This window comes from Ursus arctos, unplaced genomic scaffold (genome assembly GCF_023065955.2).
Source record: "Ursus arctos isolate Adak ecotype North America unplaced genomic scaffold, UrsArc2.0 scaffold_36, whole genome shotgun sequence".
Taxonomy (NCBI): Eukaryota; Metazoa; Chordata; class Mammalia; order Carnivora; family Ursidae; genus Ursus; species Ursus arctos.
The window spans coordinates 6,534,396-6,544,803 of NW_026623050.1; the positions used below are offsets into that span (position 1 = coordinate 6,534,396).

Consider the following 10,408-nt stretch of genomic DNA (forward strand, 5'->3'; position numbering starts at 1 on the left):
CCCTGGCCTCTTTTTGGATCCTCACTAAAGACAGGGCACGTACATTTTATCATTAGCCCTTTGGGCAGATTAAGAAAACTGAGGTCTAGAGAAAATTGCAACTTGTCGAAGATGAGGGATAGACCCAGGACTGGATCACTAATACCAATCCCGTGCCCCTTCCGCAGAGCCATAGAGCCTGAAGTCTGCGAGCCTTGAGCAGCAGGGTGGGGAATGGGCTGTGTATTGAGAGCTGGGCTCCCTAGAAACCAGGCATCTTCCTTCCACTGCTCAGCACCACCCCCTAGAGGTGAACTAGTCACTTTTCCTGGACTGATGCCAAGTTTCTTTACCTACCTGATGATCTGACAGTACTGGGCCTGGGAGCTGCCAGGAAGTGAGCAACAAGAGAATTCGGGACCTTCAGATGATGGTGGGGCTGGGCAGATGAGTCACCCCAAAGTGACTGCATGCGACGGCTTCCTCTCAGTGCTGCCCTGTCCTCACAGGTCTCCCCAGTGCTTCGAGACTTCCTGGAACGGATGCTGGTGCGGGACCCCCAGGAGAGAGCCACGGCTCAGGAGCTCCTGGACCACCCTTTCCTGCTGCAGACGGGGCTGCCCGAGTGCCTGGTGCCCCTGATCCAGCTCTACCGCAAGCAGACCTCCACCTGCTGAGCCCACCCCCAGAGCTCACCTGCCACCCATGCCTGCAGGCAAGGGACACTGGGCAGCCAGCCTGCCGGCAGGGCCTGCCTGCCTCATTCTCTCAGTATTCTCTCCAAAGATTGAATGTGAAACCCCACCCACACCCTCCTGCCCTTTAGCCCACTGGGCCAGGCCGGACCTGCCCCTTGGTCTCTCTCCCTCCCAAGAGAGTCCCCAGTTGCCTTTGGGATGATGGAGACCCCTTCTACAGGATAACCCTTTGTTATTTGCACAGGGATATTTCTAAGAAACGTGGAGACCAGCACTCCTGGCCGCTGTGGCCAACCCAGCAGAAAAGGCTGCTGCAGTTTTTTAACGGTAGTTGTACACTAGCGTCCCAGGCCACCTCAGCGGGCACACTGCCTGTCTTCACCAGGATACTTGCTGTTCTCAGCTCCAGCTCTAAACCCTGGGGTCTCGAGAGGGCCACAGGGAAGGTTTCTGTTGCCTGGAGCTGTCTTCCTCCCTCGTGTCTGACTTCCTGAAGGTACAGTCCGACCTGCACCTGCTTCCCAGCCCACCTGCACTGACATCACTCTCCCTGCACAGCCGGCCCTGAACTGTGAACAGCCTGCTCGCAGGCCAGGGAAGTAGGAGGAGCGTTTTTCTGAGGGAAAGAGAAAGAATGGAGTTGGTGGTAAACGTGGTCTCACTTTACAGGATGGAGAGAACATCGTGTGTGTGTGTGTGTGTGTGTGTGTGTGCGCACGTGTGTGTGTGTGTGTGTATATGTGTGTGTGTGTAAGTGGCGGATGGTCACCCCGACAGCCTGGCTCCCTTCAGGTGGCCCACAGCCAGCTTCAGTAAGGCTTCTCCATCCTTTCTGCCACTGAGTTCTACTCTGAAGGGACCTGCTTTCTTGGCCTGGCTTCCCACCTCCCAAGTCCCTTGTTTCTACCTGACCAGCGAAGAGATCTGCATTGAGTCTAATGCATCCTAGGGGCTTGGCAGATTTCCAGGTTTCTTCTCTACTGTCGAGTCTGAGAGCCAGAGACAGGAATGGTGAGGGAACAGACTTTGTTTTACCTGTGAGCTCCATCTCAATAACCAGGTCATCAAGGACCCGTTCTTATCAAAATCTTGGTCTGGGGGGAGGTGAACCACCTCCTGGGTCCCATCCTGTCATGAAAATGGGCACCCCCTTTGTGCAAACCATCGGCCCTAGCTGCCTCTTCAGACACCTGTCTCCTTGTCCCCCTCCCCTCCCCACCTTCAGGGATGTTGTGAGTCAGGGAATCCAGGGAAGAACTCCAGGTGTCAGGACCCTATCTAGATAATATTTTTAGATTCCTCTGCTCCCTAGTGGCCTGCTTTGGGGCCCCCCCCAAAAAAATCGCAAGGACTTTTTTAAGGGTCAGAGTTTTAAAAACAAAAGCATCTTCCCTAGAAACTTTTGTGAATTGTTTGCACTTGTGCCTGTTTTAAATTAAACTGAGTGTTCAAAACCTCTGGGCTGTTGTCTCTGAGAATGGAGCCAGGCTGTCTTCAAGCTGGACACCCTGCAGTGGGTGTCTGGTGTGTGCCCCCCCCACCACGTGAGCTCCCCAGCAGTCACTCAAGTCCGCAGAAAACCCACCTCCCTGGTGGCATGTGGGCCCGTGAGGGCAGATAAGGAGGAAACAAGAAATGAAAGGCCCTTGGGCTGAAAGAGCTGAGAAAGAGACAGAGCTCTCCTTCCCAAGGGAGCAGAACCCAGCCAGGAAAGCTGGAGCCATGTGCTGTGCTGGCTGGAACCACAGGGGCTCTGGGGGCAGCCGCCAGGGCTGATGACCACTTTCTGCATCAGCATCTCCCTTCTCCCTTTTGCCTCTCACCCCAAGACAAGTCAGAGGCCGAACTCTGACTATCCATAGGAAGTGGCCTGGAGCTGCTTCCAGGAAGAAAGCAGTCTCTGTTTCGGTTCTCAGAACTGAGGGGTTATGAAGGAGCAGTGCAGTGGCTGGAAATCAAGAGACTTTGGGTAGGGGAGGTGGATGGAATTTTCTTTCAACTTCTAGCTCTGACACTGATTCCAACACAGCCTTCCTGAAAGCTCAACCTACTCCCCAGCCCAGGGTTCACTGAAACCTCTCAACCGGCATCCAAGAGGCATGCAGACCTCCTTCTGCTCCCCACAGCAGTCCCACCCAGACAGTGGCCCTAGTTGGAGGGTCCTAGTCCCACCAACTCGGTCCGAAGCAGTACCTAAGTCCTGCCTTCAGGCCGCAGCCACAGTGCCCAGGGGGACAGACGGGGATGGAGGCTGATGGAAGGCGGAAGCTTTGCAGGAAGCAAGCACACCCTTCTGCTCCAAAGGGAGCCCAGAATCAGGAGCAGCTGGCAAGGCAAAGAGAGGCCAGTTCTTGCAACTGAGTACTACTGGATTTATTAACTATTCTTCTGAGTTCTAATAGTCCTTCCACCACGCAGTGCCATTCCAAAAGTGTGTGTGTACGTCATTTAGCCTCCCGCACAAACAGGTTCTGAGCTCGTGTTAGGGTGCCGGGATCCAGTGGCCTGGGTGATTCTTCACAACGATGAAAGCAACAAGAGTTGGAAAAGAAAACTGTTCAGAAAGTCTCTTCGAAAGTGGAGTGAGTTCGAGAGGACCCCAGCCTCAAAGCCCTGAGGCTGACAATGAGAAGGAAGTGCAGGGAAGCGAAATATGGTGACATAGAGAAGTTCCGCACAAAGCTGGGCCCGGTAAGAAATCTGCAAGAACAGCAAGTCAGTCAAACACAATTCAGTACTGACAGGAAAGATCTGCTGCGGTTTTTCAGAAACATTGCTTTCAACCACCAAGCCCTTGGCAACTCGGTGGAGAGGAGCCCTCACGGTTGTTTGCTCAGTAAGGAGGGCCCCGGGGTAACACTGAACCAGAAAGCCAAACAGGTCAGCAACATTTGAAAGATGACAGCACCTTCTACCTAATGTTCAACCCAGACCTTAATGGTGTTCTGAAGAAGCCAAATACTTGTATGCTTACACCATTAAAAAACTCCGTGAAAATTAAACACAGAAAGGGAATAAGTGAGCAAGCAGGGATCGGGGGAAAAAAAGGAGTTTGTACTTGGGATGTCCAGTGATCCCCCATCCCACCCCAGATCCTCTCCCTCTGGCTTTTCAGGTGCTTCTGTATCGGTTCACCCACCACCCAGACAGTGGGACTGAAGAGAGGCAGGTGTGGGGGGAGTAAGGAGTAGGGGAAGGGCAAAACACCCCCAAAACGAAAGCAAATCTCATCAGAAGAAAACAGTGCAGGTCCAAGCTTCAGAAATTATAAACAAGGGGTTGGAAACTCCTGTTTTTCAGAACAGAGCAGGAGCTCTCTGGACATGGGAGCCTTTACTTGGAAGATCTTGGGGTCCTTAGTGAAGAAGGGTCTGGGCTCCTTCTACTCCAAATCCGAGTTGTTTTTTTGTTTATCGTCCCTCACTTCACTGCTGGGAAATGACTTCAAGTATCCGGATGTAACATACTACAAGAGGAAGAGGATTTCATGGGTAAATGCACACGGAGGGAGAATGTGGCGGTGATCCCAAGTAAAACCAGAAGTCTAACTGCAAGCCAGGGCGCCGCGAGGAAAGCGCAGCGCTGCCACCAGGGGGCACCAGAGATCACGTCCGGTGCCGGGTGGGGGAGAGAGGGCGCGGCCTTGCCGGCCTCAGAAGGGTGGAAGGACTCGGGAGGCGTCTGACACCTATACCAGACCCGCTCACCTCCAGGAGGACCAGTTTCTCAGCACAGATCATCCTCGCTCTGGGCCGTTCCCTTAGAGTTACTGGTGAGAAACCTTCCGTTCTGCAAAGGCATATAGATCGACGTCTTGAAAAGACCCCACCTCAGACGGGTGAGGCGCTGCACGTTCAACCTTCGGGGTTCACAAAAAGAGCCCCCAAGCGCCAACGATCCCGCGGGCTGGACGCACAGATCCCTGTGCTAGCGCTTCCGCAAGGTCCTGGGGCACGCGTTCGCCAGACCCGCTAGAACCCCCGCCCCCTTAGGCCCGCACAAAGAGGAGGGCTGGGAGGGAGGGGAGGAGAGGAAGGACCACGCCGGAAAAGGGCATTTAACCACCTCTCCGCGGTTGCCTCTGACTCACTAATCTGCCCAGTAATGAAGCTGGGCCGGGCCCGCGTCCCACGCGCCTGGGCAGAGGCAGGGGTCCTTGGTCTCGACCTCCAGCATCCATCATCCGCCCTGCCCTCCATTAACGGCCCAGCGAGAAGCAGGAGCCCTTTAACAGCCCCCTTCCAGCTCTCGCAGGAGTTTGATGTAATTTAAACCCGGACCTGCGGCTCGTGTGGGCTTCCCGACTCCCGCGCGCCGCCGTTTAACGTGGCAAACACTTCAGTCAATTATCCCCCTCGCAGAGCTTCTATTTAAAGAGACATTGTCAGGTTCTTAAGCCTAGGATCAGCCCCGCTGCTTTCTGCCTCATATACAAAGACTCAAACCACGAGTTCTTTGAGAACTGGAAAAAGTACAATTAAACCAAGCCTTCGCAACCATTCCACCCTGCGGGAGCACCCACGTGCGGGACGGGGGAGCAGGGAGGTGGTGGGGGCGGGAAAGTGCCAAGTCCTTTCCATTTCAGGCTCTAAGAGTGAGAGGAAATAAGGCTGGGCCCTGAGGGGCAAGACCTCAAAGATAATACTCAAATGCAGCTGAGTTCTAGCTGGGCTCAGGTGCTGGGAGCTGGGCTCAGAAGGCGTTGGTGCAGGGCAATGACCCCACCTCATCAGCGAAGTTGAAAACTGGGTGGGCCAGAGGCAGAGGGAGCTGAAATTACCCAGAAGCTATTTCAGGGGACAACTAACCTTCCATACCAGGGCCTCTGCCACCCCTTAATATGCTCTCATCTTCTTGAGGCAAGAGTTTCTCCCCAGAAAACCTTAACCTCCAGATTCCTTCCTAATCAGCTCTCCTGTCGAGAAAGGCTCAAAAGCTGGTCTCCTTGCTCTCCTTCTCCAACACTTAAAGGAAGGGAGACTTCGGCGGCGTTCAGCATTACTGTCCACATCACTAAGCAGAGGGGGGAGGCTAGGCCTTTGTTCTACGAGTCAACTCTTCCGCGCAGCCCAGCCGGGGTGTGGGAAACTGATAAGGAGGAGGTGCCCCGGCAGGAGTCGGCAAGACTCAGAACTGAACCTTAGGGCTCACAGTAAGGGGTCCATCTTCCTGGCTGAAAAGCTGTAGCCTGTGGAACCAGTCTTCTACTCCTCCCCTCCAGGACAGGAAAGGTAGGCTGTAGGGAAGGTGAGAGACCTAGGCAGGGAATACCAACAAGCACAAAAAGAGAAATAAAATAGGGGTTCTTTTCAGAGAGAGGATTGATAGGGGTCTGGCCTGGGCAGTGGGGACAGGTTCTGGGATCACAGGCCGAGAAACTGCCCGGAAAGTGAGGGACCTGGAAAAAAGAAATCTCAGTGGAGGAGAGACGTAAGAGGAGGGGGGCCAGGGCTCAACCTCGACGCTGTTTACCGCTGAGCGTGCAGCACCACGGCCTCCGTGCCCACCTGCCAAGGCTGAGGCTCAGGCACCGAGTGGGGCAGAGCGTTGGCCTCTAACTCCGCGCCGCTCTCGGGCCCTGATGCCTCCCCGACCAGGCTGGGGATGTCTGGAGCTGTGGAGCGTCGGCGCAAACCCAAACGGCCAGAGCCGGGGCCGCCCTCCGGGTGGGGGCTAAGGCCAATGGGGGCTTGCACTAAGGTCGGAGGCGCTCCCTCCAGCACCTCCTGCGAACGCCACCGCCCAGTCCCTGAAGACTGGGGCGAGTGTGGTCGGGCCATCAGGGCTCCCGCCCGCAGCCGAGCCGCTTCCTCCTCTGTTACAGCACCCAGCGCCAGACTCATACTCCGGCCCAGCTCGGGCCTCTCGCTGCCCTGTGCTCGGTGCCGGCCCGAGCCCTTGGCCCCTGGCCCAGCCTCGCCGCCGTGACCGTGGCCGCCGGCGGCTCGCGCAAAGCGCGCCAGGAGAGGCCGAGGTAAGCGGCGGGGGCTGGGTCTTCGGCGCTCGGGGCTGGGCGCGGGAGCCGGACGGCCAGGGGGGCTGTCGGAGTTGGAGCCCCGGGCCGCGGCGGCGGCGGCTGCGCGGCCCCAGGGCCCGGTGAGGGCTTGCACGCAGGTCCCGTGGCCGCGGGCGGCTGCCAGCTGCAGCGCCGTGAGACCTGCTCGGTTGGTGCGGTCGAGGCGCAGGCCGAGGCGGCGGAAAGAGCGCACCAGGAACTCGAGCACCGCCCCATGGCCGCACGCCGCCGCCCACATCACTGGGCTGTTGCCCGCCGAGTCGGCCGCCTCGGGGTCGCCGCTGAACTGCACCAACAGCTGCACCGCGTCCAGGTGGCCGCGCTCGCACGCCAGGCTGAGTGCCGTGCGGCCGCGCTCGTCCCGCAGGTTCACCGCCGCACCCTGCTCCAGCAGTAGCCGCACGAAGCGCGCGCGCAGCGCGGGGTCCGGCAGCCCCACCGCCACCATGAGCGGCGTGCGGCCCTGCTCCGCGCGGCAGTCGATGATGCTGCGGTCCAGCGCATCCAGTACAAAGCGAGCCAGGTGCACTTTGCCCGCCTGCATGGCCTCCAGGAAGGTGCGCGTACCCGCTCGGGGGCACAGGTCCTTGGGCTTGAGCATGGCCCCGGCCGCCGCTCCCAGGCGGCCCAGCAGCTCCGCACGGGGGCGCCCCTGTTCCCGCGCCCCGCCGGGCTCTGGGCCCTGCTGGTGTGGCTCCCTCCGCGCGTGGGCGGCTGCAGCCGAGGGTCCTGACGTTCCCACTCTTGTGCCCCAACGGCTCCCGCTTCCCCGCTGCTCCTGGGCCGCACGCCTGGTGTCTCGCAGCTCCTTCCCTGGGCTTCCCGCGTGGAGGTGCAGGTTGCTCGCTACTCTGGGCTCCGCGCCTGGCCCGCCACGAGACTACGGGAGCCAAAGCTCGGATCCCCTCCTGTCTGTCCCGCTGTTTTCCGCGTGTCCGATGCCCCTCCGTCCCTTGTGGCACTCACCCGCACCCGGGGCAGCCCCCGCTCCCCTGATGAGACGGTGGCGCCCGCCGAGCGCGCCTGCCTCCAGCCCTGGCGGGGCGCGCCGCTCCTCAAGCTGCTGGCGCCGCTCCTCCGCCTCCTCCCCGCTCGCGGGGGCCGGGCCACACCGGGGCGCTTGCTCCTTACTTGAGGGGCTCAACGGCGCGGGAGCCGCCGCCCGCCTGCATACCTGGCTTTATAGCCTCGGGGGTCTCCAAGGCAATGGCTGCCCTGGAAGCCGGCTGAGCCGTCAGGGCAGGAAAGCACCCGGCGGGAGAGACCGCCCCGACGCCCACCCCTTCGTGGGCCACGAAGTCGGGGAGCGGCTCCTCCTCCGCGCTCCCCTGGGGCTGCGGCGGCGGTTGCGGGGCGGAGGCGGCGGCTGCTCGCTGGGGGCCACATGCACCAGGCCAGGCCAATCCCAAAGTCACAATCGTCTCTTCTCGTCTCCCCCCCCCTCCGCCCCTACCGGAGTCTGTGCTCTCGGCTCCTTAGAAACTTAGGACCTCGGGCCCGTCGGGGAAGACGGAGGGCTGCTCCCAGCGGTCCAGGTGGAAGGAAATGGAACCCCATGAGGACAGAATTGGACCGCAAGCGAGCTGGGAGGCAGCGGCGAAAGGCGAACGGGGAGTAATTGGCGGGGGCGGGGGGGGGGTACCTGCGCTGCGCGCGGGGCGGGGGGCGCTTTTTCTGGCTGAGAACTGCCACTCCAAGTGTAGCGAATCACGCACTCACACACAATTGTTCCTCCCGCACACGCTCACTCGGAGCGGGGGTGGGGGGAGACTGCGCCCTCCAATCTCCGACGTCTCCAACCCCGACCACGCGCCCGACTGCCAGCTCCCGGCGGCTGACGGGCGGGCGGAGCGGAGACGCCGCGGCCCGGGCGGGCGCCTGGGGATTCGGCAGTGCTGCAGCCGCGCTAACGACGCCCCCGCGCCGCCTCCGCGCCGCTTCGGGGCCGCCCGCCACCCCGGGACATGTGAGAGACCTACGCAAGGCTCCCCAGGGTCCTCGTCTCCCTCCGAAGCACAAAACCACCCCCAGATCGCCGGGCTCTGCTTTTGACTACTAGCTGACCCCTTTCGAAGGGAAGGAGAAGAGAGCTGGAGGCACTAGGTGTGGGAAAACTACCGCATCCCCTCTCCCTCCTGAGGTGGGGGCGGTGGTGGCCAGGCCTTGGTTGAGGGGAGTCAGGGCTCCTCAGAGCCGCCGCGGGTGGGGAGCGGGAGTAGGAGTGGAATGAGTATCTGTGAAGTGTAAAGCAGTGAATCAGTTATCAACTACAGAATTTACTGAGACTTTTCATGAGCCAGGCATTGCGTTCCAGCCGTAGGAAATACAGAAGCAGCAGCTCAGTTCTGGATAGAAGAGACCTTCCCTCTCAAGCAGGAAGATAAGACCAGGACAAAAAAGAAGAGGGTATCAGCTGAGGGCTGAATACCTCTGTTAAATACAAACAAGACCAAGACAGTGCTTAGAGGAAAAGGTGGAGTTGGGTGTGAGGGGCTCTGGGATTGTCTGAAGCTAGGACTCCAGAGGTGGTCTTCAAGGATGTGGGGGATCTGGCTGCGTGGAAATAAGGAAGACATTCCAGACAGATTACATGGAAGCCAGAAAAACACCTCTAGGGGACAGTACTGAGAGCTGCTTTACCAAGTACCTTCCTATGGAAGACAGGAAATGAGGGGAGTAATACAGCTGTCCTGAGCCTGGGCAGAGCCATGATAAGGTGCTTCGAAGCAGGAGCCGTCTGGGGAAAGGTTCTGGGCATGGAGACCATTTGCCTCTGGGAAGAAGACAGTGGGCCCAAATGGGTGAGTGTCAAAGTGCACACAGGGCCCTGCACTCCAGGCTTCTTGCCTTTCTCCAGCTCCTAGGCTTCAGGGATGCCCACCTGGCATCCTGGGCCCAGCCATGGAGCAGGGGCTCCCACTTCCCTCTGTTCTGGGGGGGGGGGGTGCATGTGATGTATGCCTGTATATACTGTCAAGCCCCCATCCCCTTTATCTTTTTATATTCTCTAATCCCCCTGCTCTGCCAATTTTCTGTCATGCTGCCACAGAAAGGGCACAGCATTTGACCTCAGAGTTAAGGGCCAGCTTGAAGGCCTTTACCAGAGTGCCGCTCCAGACCAGCCTAGTCTGATCTGCAAAATGAAGCCCACAATACTAGCCCCGCCTGCTTTAGGCAAGAGCAAGCTAGGGAGTGTCAGGGAAAGAGCTGCACGGTTACTCAGAGTGTAGAAGGCCCAATCTCAGCCGCAGACGTGGGGTCCCCACCTGGGGTGTCACCTGGGGGTGGGCACAGACTCTCCAACCCCAGTAAGGATGCAGGAAACTCTCCCCCTACTCAGAGAGCAGAAGAAAGGCTTTCCTTCCCTTCATGACTCAATTTCCCTTTTCTGCAGCATGAAGGAAATTGCTTTCTTCCCTTCTTTCTGTTTCCAGAGTCAGGGAAGGAGGTAACCGTGGAATCTGTGTGTGGCAGGCCGGCCTGACCGGCCAGGCAGGTGGTGACACAGCCCAGGTAGAGGAGAGAAGCAGTGGGAACATGGAATGGGCACCTGCTTGGTCCTAAAGAACCATGGCCCCTCCTCCTTGAGCTTCCCTGAGAACTCTGCCTCATTTGTGTTCCCGCTCCTGGGGTAGATGGAGACACTTCCAGGGAAACAGAGAAGCTGGAGCAGGTCCCTGTCAAGGCCTCACCCTGGCTTGGCCCAGAGCGCTAG

At 58.9% G+C, this 10,408-nt stretch overlaps 2 protein-coding genes across 3 annotated transcripts in view; one reads left to right on the top strand and one right to left on the bottom strand.

Moving 5' to 3' along the window:
* The window catches only part of PAK6 (p21 (RAC1) activated kinase 6), a 36,768-nt gene extending 34,637 nt beyond the window's left edge, over window positions 1–2,131 (top strand). For both annotated transcript variants that reach the window (XM_057306284.1, XM_026480034.4), the window contains one exon: window positions 489–2,131. In XM_057306284.1, coding sequence (XP_057162267.1) covers window positions 489–656 — 168 coding nt within the window. In that variant the 3' untranslated portion in view covers window positions 657–2,131. The remainder of the gene's footprint in view (window positions 1–488) is intronic.
* A 3,986-nt stretch (window positions 2,132–6,117) lies between these two features.
* On the bottom strand, window positions 6,118–7,294 carry ANKRD63 (ankyrin repeat domain 63). Its single transcript, XM_044377525.3, has one exon. The coding sequence runs from the start codon at window positions 7,292–7,294 to the stop codon at window positions 6,146–6,148; it is 1,149 nt and encodes a 382-aa protein (XP_044233460.1). The 3' UTR covers window positions 6,118–6,145.
* Between the last annotated feature and the right edge of the window lie 3,114 nt (window positions 7,295–10,408).